Raw genomic sequence first — 10,057 nt, forward strand, 5'->3', positions numbered from 1 at the left:
CTCCCAGTCCCTGCTGCTTGCCCGCTGCTGCTGGTGGTGGCCAGGCTCCCTCTCCAGCCACAATGACCACCTCCTGCAGATGCCCAGGCTGGTGTGGATGGGAAGGGGGTTTCCCAGGAGCATATCTGGTGGATGCCAACCGAGGTAGCTGATGGTGTTCAGGCAGCGAGAGAAAGCAGCAGGTGCATCTCCCCAAGCAGTTCACCAAGCCCAAGCGAGGTGAGGCTCTTCTGAGGGAGCAGCAATGTCTGGTAAGAGCCAAGGGTGCATGTCTCCCCCTCAGAGCGCAGCGGGGCCACGTCCCCTCCAGCAGCTCCAGTGCTCTCAGGTGCGGCACAGCTGAGACACTGGTCCCAGCCCGGCCGTCCCGGGTGGGTGCTGTCACAGCTTAGCTTCCCCATGCCCCCCTGCCCTCCAGCCGGGCCCCCGTGCCTGTCATGGCCAGCAATGCCTCTCTGGCTCTGCGGCGCTGGTTGCTGCATCACTGGGCACAGCAGAGCGCCGGATGGTCGAGCTTCCAGAGCTGCCACTTCTTCTTCATCTCTGACTTCACCTGCCATGGCAGGGCAGAGAGTAGAGGTTTTTCCCTGGCCATGCCCTCCTCACAGACTGAGCGGGCAAGGGGCAAGATGGCAAAGCCACCAGCCAAGACAGGGTTGAGCCCCAGCACAGGGCAGAAGAAGCTGCAGCAGGTACATACCTCCTTATTGGCGAAGCAGTACAGCACAGCCACCAGGAAGCCCTAGAGGGAGAGCAGGGGAGTGAGCCCCAGTGTGCACCCCCTCTCCCGAGGCTGGGTTTAGCCCCCCCCAGGCCATTTCTGGGCACTTCTGGGGCCGAGGTCCCCCTGCCACCACTGCCTCAGAGAACACAGGAGGCACCACTAAACAACAGGGCTGGGGGTGGGAAAGCCAGCATCCCCTCTCTGAGCCCAGCCGCAGGCTGAGGCACCATGGGGAGAGCAAGCTGGAAAAGGGCCCCCCTAATTCTTGCTCCACGGTGTGCCCAAGGCAGAGCAAAGACATGTCACACTCCCACCTCACCTGGAAGGAGTTGAGGAAGAGGGTGAAGAACACCTTGACGTAGCGCAGGATGCCTGTGGTTTGCTCATCCGTGGCAAAGATGAAGACAACCTCGTGGATCCCAAAGAGGGGGATGAGGGTAAGCGTGGCTTTGGCCAGCCTGAAAGAGTATAAGGGGACCCCCTCCGGCAGTGAGTACTGAAGGGCTGGAGCACAGATGCAGGCAAGGACGAGCTCTTAGTTAAATTCAGGGCGATCATTTAAGTATGTGCAGGATGGAGGAGTGGGATGGTGGAGGTGGATGGGGAGATGGAGGTGATGTAATCCCAGGACCAGGGCGGACCCACAACCAGTCCCCGCTCCCTCCCGACTCACCGCAGCTTGTAGTCTGCGTAGCCCTTCTGGTTGGCACGGAGCTTGGCCAGGATCACCTTGAGGATCCTCATGAAGATCAGCAGGTTTATCTGGCAGCAGGGACATAGTGTAGGGGCACACATAGGCCAGCACCCCCACCCCTTGCAGCCCACCGTGGCCATGATACACACCCTTAGAGGCTGCAGGAGATGACACCCCCGTGTACTGCCAAGGCTGGTGCAGCCCAGCAGCTCTGGGTCCTCAGGGCTGCCCTTCCTCCCCTCCTGCCATCCCAAAATCCCAGCTAGGAAGCAGCAGGAGCCACCTGCAGCCCCCTTCTCTGGGGCTCAGCAGAGCCCACCCCACATGGACGCCCAGAGACTGGGGACTAGCAAGCTGGTGCAAAAACAAAACCCCATGTGCATTTAGCATGATGTCTTGGAGGCCAACCCCTCCCTCCTGCATTCTGCCACTGCCCCCCCCTCCCCCACGGCCAGGAGCCAGGGTCCCAGCTGCTGTTCCCCAAAGAGGTGTGGGGCTGGCAGGTGCCCCCCTACCAGGGAGGCGAGCAGGATGGGGATGCGGATGATCCACCAGTAAGCCATGTTCTCATTCAGTCCCCAGCACCTGCCCAGGGAGACACGGAGAGCAGCACTATCACACCATGCCAGGGCTGCAGAATGAGGCCACAAGTGTGCCAGCCCCAGCGAGGTGGGTCACTGACCCACAGCAGTCTCTGTCCCACTCCCCAGCTGAGCCCAAACCCCAGCCTTGGGCTGAGCATGCCAACAGGACCCCCCATCCTTCCCCACTCACTCCACATTCTCCTTCAGGTACTTGGCGGCTATCCAGGGCACGACGAACACCACGGGGGTCCCTGCAAGTCACACAGCAAACCCTGTAAAACCAAGCACCCGCCTGAGCTGAAAAACCAGCTCCAGGGCAGGAGACACTGTGGGGATGCCCAGGGTCAGCAGAGCCCCCAGCCCACACCCTCCCGGGGCCGATTTGGGCCATGGCACTCACTGACACCAGGCACCAATCCTGGCCCCACCGCGTGCCCGGGTGGCCCCTACCCCAGCCCAGGTAGAGGTAGAGCCTGTAGTAATTCTTCTCGGAGAAGACGGCCCCGATCAGCAGCTTGTAGAGGTAGACAGCTTCCACCAGGAACCAGTAGTGGTTGGCCAGGATGCAGTACTGCATCAGCACTTGTGCAGCCCGGCAGCCCAGCGCCGCCTGTGAGAGGAGACCTGCTTTGGGGCCAGCAGTGCGCACACAGGGGCACAGGCACCCTGAGAGCTCACCCAGGCGTTGTACAGGCACCCCAATAGCTTGTCCACTGGATGCACCAGCACCCTAAGAGCTCACCCACTGGATGCACAGTGCTGCACAGGCATCCTAAGAGCTCACCCACAGGGGCACGGGCACCCTCATGGCTTGCCCAGAGGGTACACGGGCAGCATAGGCACTCCGAGACCTCATCCATCAGGTCCATAAGAGCTCACCCACTGTGTGTATGGGCAGCACAAGCACCCCAAGAGCTTGCCTACCAGGCACATGGACACCCCAAGAACTCACCCACTGGGTGCCTGGGCCTGTGTGGGCACCAGCACCCGGCTGCACACCCCTCCGCAAAGTGAGGGTCCCCACCCCGATTCCAGCCCAACATCGAACAGGGTTCCCCTGGGGGCACAGCAGCACTTGCCTCGTGGCTCAGCAGAGCCTCCCAGTCGGCCACCTGCACCACCTCCATGCCCCAGCGCTTTTCCAGCAGCGCATCCTTCACCATCACTGAGGTCGCCCGCAGCCCAAAGGAGGCAAAGAGGTTGGCATGGATGTAGTTCCTGGTGCAGCGGAGCTTCCTGACAAGAGAGAGTGTGTCAGGGGGCCAGGCAGGTGGCAGGGGCACCCCTCAGCTCAGCCATCACCACCTGGCAAGGACAAGGGGCAGGACTGTGGCCCCCTGGCTCTCCTACCTGAAGACAGTGAGGACAAGCAGGGCAGAGACAAGGGTCAGGAGCGACAGCGAGTACCCCACAGTGTAGAGCACTTTGAAGCTCACCATCAGCTGGCGGGCACCCTCCTGCAGGCAAGCACCATGCCGGTGAGCCTGGGCGAGCAGCACCCGCCTGCACAGCTAGGGTGCCCCTGCCTGTCCCTGCCCAGCAGCCGGCCAGGGCTTCCCACCTCCTCGATGGCAGACTCCATCTCCTCCTCGCACTGCGAGTAGTCCCGCCAGGGCTGGCTGCCGTTCACCGTCACCCACTGCCCGTCAGTGCCACACCTGCGGCTCACCAGCCCATGTTTCACTGCGGACATGAAGCATGGTCATGTTCCACTCAGGCTCTCCCAAACCCTCCTCCTGGGACAACGGGTCAGATTCTGCTCAGCCCCAAAGACCCTTTTCCAGGGCAGGCATGAGCAGGGCACAGGCTAGCTCAGCTCCTGTATCCCCTTACCCCATGGTCTGCTCATGGGTCCCTCTCCCCCTAGCAGTGGGAAACCCTGAGAGCCTCTACCCCCCCTCCCCGCCCCAGCATGCTTAGCCCTGGCTTCCAGCTCTGGGGTGGCAGAGGCTCATTGTCACCTTTCTCAAACCAGGGCAGGTAGAAAGGGCAGGAGACATTGACGGCAGTGCCGGGGCTCCCATCGGGCCAGCAGGCATACATGTCGAATGTCCGGTTGCAGAAAAGCCCTTCCAACGGCAGCAAGTCAGGGAAAAGCCAATGGTCAGATGCTGACAGCACAGCCGCATCCACCTCCGCCATCCCAGCCTGCTGCCAGCACCTCCATGGGGGCTGGCATCACCCTGAACGGGGCCCTGCCCCACGCCAGCCTCAGCCCCTAGGGCATCCCAGCCCTGGGCATCCCACCTGAGATGCAGAGACACCCCTCAGCCCCCGGCTCATCCCTCCTGAAGTGACCAGCATAGAGGATGCTGGAGGAGGGATAGAACCAGCCCCAGCCCTAGCTGTCACCTGGCTCTGTGTGTCCCCACGCCTGACCCCAAGCCAGGGCATAGGCAGGTACCTGCCGGGTAGGGCTCACTTGCCATCTTCCTCAAGCACTCATCACGGTACCGCATCCACTCCTCAAAGGTCTTCTCCAGCACCTTGGCCCCACAATGCTGCAAGCCCAGAACTGGGTCAGAGCCTCCGGCTGACCACTGCACACCAGGGCATGGAGCCCGTGCTGGCCTGCCCACCCCACCACGGCACCCGGTGTCTCCCCACACCGGCTGCCTGCATCCCCCTGATGAACTGCTGTGTGCCAGCTTCCTCGAGACAGGCAGGAACATGCAACGAAGCCAGAACTGAGCCCATTGGCAATGGGCCAAAGCTCAATAGTGCCAACCCCTCTGCCCCATGAGCTGGCTCCAGCTTGCCTCTTACCGGGATGATGGCAAACAGGCACATCCAGGCAAGATGGATGAGGCTCCGCTGGTACCCAGACCCGAGCACGTCCCTCATAGCTGTCCTTGCCGGCCTGCAGCCAGTGCTCCCAGTGCCAGGGTACATCTCCAGGCTGTGCTGGGGACCTGGATCCTGGGCGAAAGGTGGAGAAGTGAGGAGGGTACGGCTCTGCCAGCTGCCCACTCTGGTACAGGCAAGGAGATGTGCTCCCTGAGGCCGCAGAGGAGAACTGGGGTGTGAGTGCTAGCCTCAGGCACGTCCTGGGCTGCCACAGCCCCAGGTCACTTCCCTACTGGAGCCAAAGCCTCAGGGAGCACCAGGCAGAGCAGCCGGGAGCAGGGGCATAATCGGATCACACCTCTTAGCTGAGCCTTGCCAGCTTCCACTCCACTGCTGCCAGCCCCCGGGACAGCTGGCAAGCGAGGGGGCCGTGATGCTGAAGTTGGAAGGGAGCAAAAGCCATCCTGGTAAGCGATGTGACAGCCCTCGTGTCACCTCTGCTCACCCCGGTGTGTGGCCCGCACCCCACGGGTGGCCTGTTGCCACTAACCCCCGGGAAGGGGCCAGGGCTGCAGGGACAACACCAGAGGAAGCCGAGGAGATCTCTCCGGGCGGGCCCTGGGACCCGCCGTGCCTCTCCCCGCCCCTCTGCCTGCCAGCCAGGACGGGACCCCCCAAACCAGCTGCACTCCATCACCTCCCGGCCCCACTCCTGCTCGCAGAGACCACCTCCGCGGTCCCCCGCCCCGCACAGCCCCAGCTGGGGGGCTCCGGAGGGAGAAGCAGCCCGGGCCCCTCCCGGGGCTCACCTTCCAGAACGGACCCCCTCGGGCTGTGCCCATCCGTGCTTCCCGGCCAGCACGGATGCTCCCCGGTCCCTGTCCCCGCTCCGGCGTCCCCGGCGGGGTCCCGCTCCGCCCGGGCTGTGCTGCCGCCTCCCTCCGCCTGCTTACCCTGCGCGGCGGCGGCTCCGCAGCCCCGGCGATACCGGCAGCCCCGGCGATACCGGCAGCCCCGGCGATACCGGCAGCCCCGGCTCCACAACGTGAACGCGGCGGCGAACAAACGGCGTCTGCAGCGCTGCCGCCTCCCGCCAGCGGCGTGCCCCGACGGGGAGGGTTTGGGGGGGGTGGATTTGGGGGGGGCGGCACCGCCCCCACGGAGCTCCGGCACGGCCCCCGCGGAGACCCCCCCGTTGCATCATGCAAGGATGGAGAAGAGGGTCCAGGTCCAGCCCTGCTGGAGGTCCCTGGTTGGGTCACACAGGGACAGGAATGAGGGTCCAGCCCTCAAACTGTGGGTCACCGGGAGGGGAACATGGGTCCAGACCCCCTCGCTCTTCCCCAGAGGCCCCCGCCTCAACACAGCCCCAGGCAAAGCCATGGGAGTCCTTCACCTTCCAGGTTTGGCATCCCAGTGGCTGTCCCCTGGGCTGGGTGCTGTGGGGTGCTGGCATGGTGGCAGCCCCTTGCTGTGCAGAACCCTGCATGGGCAGGGTGGGCTGCTGGGGGCCGTCCTCCCCTGGGGATGATGCTGGACCAGCAGAGAGACACAGCCCGTGGCACAGGTCCCATCATCTGGCCCCAACAGTGGGGAAACCACAAGGGCACAGACAAGCCATGGGACAAGCCTGGTGGCCCTATGTCCTTGCACTGGGGAGGGAGTGGGTCTGTGCTGACCCCCCACCACCAGCTAGGGCAGGGCTCACGTCCAGCCTGGTGAAGGTGGTTTTCCTATCAATGGGGCAGGTGGAGGAGATTTAAAGGACAGCTGAGCCCTCCCTGAAAGCCCCTAGGGACCCTCCAAAGACCAGCAGTGGAGCCCCTCCAGACTCACCTCCCCTCTAGCCTGGCCATGCTTCCCTCCACTGCAGCTGCCAAAAGTGCCCGGAGCGTCCGCGTGCTGGGAGGCCGGTGCTGGGCCTGCCCCACAGCAGGACATCCTATTTATGCCCTAAAGCTGCTGTTGGCCGGACACATCAGGAAATGCATTTATTGTGCAAAAATGGGATGTTTACACCAACACTGTTCCAGTGGGCTCAGAGCACATACAGTGAGTCAGATGGATGAGGAGTTGCATCTGTTGCTCTAGCAAAGCGAGCAGTGTCCGGTTATTCCAAGTGAAAAATAACCCGTTAGCAGAGCAGCCCATGGTAACGTTTCACTGTTTTGGGGGAGGGGACGCTGAGCCCTCGGGTGCCTTTCTCAGCACAAGCTGACACCAAGCTCTTTCTGGGGCTTCTCCATCCTGTGCGTTTGCTTATAAGCAAGTTATAGCGTTTTTGTGAGTCTACAGCATATAGATGGAAAGCTGAAATTAATGCACTTGAGATTTAAGGAGTGGAGCCTGGGTGGGATTTGGCCAGATGTGCTGGCTCTGACGCTCCCTGATGCTGGGGGCTCCCTGGGCAAGGCGTGGGTCCATCTGCAGGGTCCCAAAGCCCCATTAGGGAAGGGGAGGTAAGCTGGGGGACGGTGTTTGCAGGTGAGATGGCCCCTTGCACCCCTCTGAGCATCACAGCAGTCTGAGGACCGTGCATGGGAAGTGGGTCCTTCCACCCTTGCAGCTCTTTCCGCTTGGGAAGCTGAGCCGGGCAGCAGCCCTGAGCCCATGAGGGCTCTCCTGAGCGCACCAGGGAAGTGTGGGTTTCTGCACCCCATCTGGGCAGGTGCTGGGGCGATGCCACACTGCAACAGGCCACATCTCCCCTGCAAACCTGCTGTCAGGCTCAACACCAGCTGCCCCACTCCAGCACAGCCATGTCGGGAGCTGCAGCTCAGCCACCCACCTGCCGCTGCACAGCAGAGTAACCCCATTGCTGGCAGCAGGGCAAGGAATGGGCACCAGGCAGCTGCCCGGTAAGTGCAGGCAGGGAATTAGCCTCTTCGTCATTTCTAAAGGCACTGGGAGAATAAATGGGTTTTACTGGCAGGATTTGAGCAGCCTCTGCATGAGGAAGCATGTAATGCATCAGTGCTGGAGGCAGCTCTCCTCCAGGAGCTTGCTGGTGTCCCCAGCTGTGCAGTGGCCATGGCCTCAGCTTAGCTGTGACACAGCCCAAACCTGTCCTGCTACCCCCAGGGTGACAGCCCTGGCCGAGCCCTCACCTGTCCTGTGCCCAGGCTAGCAGAGCTGTTCTGTGGGGGATGCTGCTGTGCTTACTGGACCCCAGTCAGGCTCCCCAGTGGCCCAGGGTGCTGGGGAGCCCCTGGGGTGCTGGGGACCCCTCTAGTGTCCTCCAAGGGTGAGCATGGCTCATGCTGGGGGAGGTCAAGGAGCTGTGAGTGATGAACTGTCAGGCTGTGTAGGTGCAGACCCTCGTGTTCCCCCTCTGTCAGGGCCATCTGCCCCAGCTACCATCTTCCCGGGGGCTCTGTCCATTCGTACCCAGGCAGGAGGCAACCTCCTCCCACCAAAACTCACCAGGAGCCTGGGACAGCAGTGACGGGGGTGCGAAATCAGTCTGGGAGGGAGCGCTTTGGAGACAGGGGTGGGTGCCAGAGAGATGCCAAGGGTGGCAATGTTTCCATCAGTACCTATTGATATGGTTCCTATAAGGGGAGGCACAACCTGGCAAGTCCCAGCACGAGGGTGGTGTGACCCAAGGCTGGTGTGACCCTGGCAGGTTATGGAAACACCTGGGGAGAAGGTAGCACAGTCCTCGGACACGGCCGTCAGGTCCTGCTGAGAGAGCTGGGCTGATTAATGCTCCAGAACTGGTAACTCCTAATGAAAAGCCCTGGGCACCTGTATGAACCCTTTGCAGGATGTTTCTGGGTGGACCCATGCATCTGGGTCCCTGCTCAGGGGCTTGAGGAAACACAGGTTGGTGGGCAGAGGGGACAGGAGCCCAAGCCAGGTACTGGGGATGAGGACATGCTGCCAGAGATTGCAGAAGGATGCGTGTGTGTGGCACTGAAGATGGACAGTTGGCAAGGTCTGTCTGAAGGACAGGGGCTGTGGGAAGGCCTGGCTGGCCCAAGCCTCAGTGTAAGGTGGGGAAACAGTAGCAGGAGGCAGCTGGTCTCACACAAGAGTGATGCCACTGAGATTAGGACAGAGCAACACTGCTGGAGGTGGAGACGATGGGATCGTAGCTTAATCCCAGTAGAAAGGACCTTGGGAGGTCTCTAGTCCAGCCCTGGTGACAGCAGGTCAGCTCTGAGGTCAGACCTGTCTCAGGGCTTTACACAGTCTGGTCTTGACAACCATCAAGGATGGAGATGGAAGATGGACCATGATCAAAATCTGTAAAGCCTCTGGACAGCAGATAACCTGAAAGAAGAGTGTTTCCCATAGGGTTTCTCTGCACAAGCATCACCAAGCGCATGGGACGGGGCACAGCCCAGTGCCCTTGCTGGCCACCAAGGACACCTGTAAGCCATAAAGCGTGATGAAAATAAGCATGTGTGCCTGCAGGCAGCTTTAGCTGAGGTGGACAGAGATGTGCTACCCCTGTAACAGCCTTGCTTGAAGAAGATGTAACAACTATTAACACGGAGAATGGTTGGCAACACACAGTACCCTTTATGATGGCTGAGCAGCAGAGGATGGGGACAAGGAGATGTCACCCCAGCCATGCTGCTGAAGCAGTTTTTCTGGAGATTTTGTGGCTTTCCTCCTTGGTAGACAGTTAACTTTTTTTCAGGGTGACAGAGCTTTCTGCATAAGCATTTAATTCCCAAATGGCCACTTCAGGACTTTGCCTGAAGGTTTTGAATCTCCCACAGCACCTGTGGAAATGAAGAGGGATGCAGACCCAAGCCCTGCCAGATCCCACCTGTACTGCTGTCTGGGGCTGCCCCTTGCAGATGGTGGCACTTAAACTTTGCTTTTTCACTGTGATTACAGTGCCCTATTACAGTAGGCAGCCAAGCATGACTCACCAGAGCTTGGTGGGTCATTTTGCAGACTGAGCTCCAGATGGTCTCCTCCAGCTCATACTGCCTCAGGTAGCTGCCACCTTGCTGCTGCTTGCAGCCTGGCTCCTCTTCCTCCGGCTCCTTGTCACTCCAGGTAAAGAACAGATTCTCTTCTTTCTCCTCCACCTCTTGTCCTACCTGCTCCCCCCAGGCAGGCATCAGGCATCGTTTGGGCATCACTCGCTGGGCTATGGCTCGCCGTGTCCTGGCTTTGTCCCTCTCTCTATGGGCTGACATTGCCACGTGGCAGCTTTAGTGTGGATGGGGAAAGTGGGGAGGCAGCATCTCGGCTGCCGTGCGCTGGCCTCGTCCTCTGCTGCAAATGGATGTGGAGCAAGGAGGATGC

The 10,057-nt window shown here is 61.2% G+C and overlaps 1 protein-coding gene across 1 annotated transcript; it reads right to left on the bottom strand.

The window, feature by feature from the left end:
* LOC142062868 (glucagon receptor-like) lies at window positions 1–5,016 on the bottom strand. The gene is made up of 13 exons (XM_075106003.1): window positions 4,769–5,016; window positions 4,407–4,503; window positions 3,964–4,071; window positions 3,564–3,685; window positions 3,353–3,459; window positions 3,082–3,238; window positions 2,453–2,612; window positions 2,193–2,253; window positions 1,934–2,003; window positions 1,398–1,486; window positions 1,044–1,182; window positions 701–742; window positions 1–553 (listed from the first exon to the last, which is right to left on the bottom strand). The coding sequence occupies exons 1-13, from the start codon at window positions 4,892–4,894 to the stop codon at window positions 482–484; spliced, it is 1,350 nt and encodes a 449-aa protein (XP_074962104.1). The 5' UTR covers window positions 4,895–5,016; the 3' UTR covers window positions 1–481.
* Window positions 5,017–10,057: the final 5,041 nt, after the last annotated feature.

This window comes from Phalacrocorax aristotelis, chromosome 10 (genome assembly GCF_949628215.1).
Source record: "Phalacrocorax aristotelis chromosome 10, bGulAri2.1, whole genome shotgun sequence".
NCBI classification, from domain to species: Eukaryota; Metazoa; Chordata; class Aves; order Suliformes; family Phalacrocoracidae; genus Phalacrocorax; species Phalacrocorax aristotelis.

Coding starts and splice junctions, on each gene's coding strand:
- LOC142062868 (XM_075106003.1), bottom strand. CDS start 4,894: ATGTACCCTGGCACTGGGAGCACTGGCTGCAGGCCGGCAAGGACAGCT. Junction 4,504..4,768: donor GCCTGTTTGCCATCATCCCG/GTAAGAGGCAAG, acceptor CTGGGCTTGCAG/CATTGTGGGGCCAAGGTGCT. Junction 3,460..3,563: donor TGGAGTCTGCCATCGAGGAG/GTGGGAAGCCCT, acceptor GCTTGCCTGCAG/GAGGGTGCCCGCCAGCTGAT.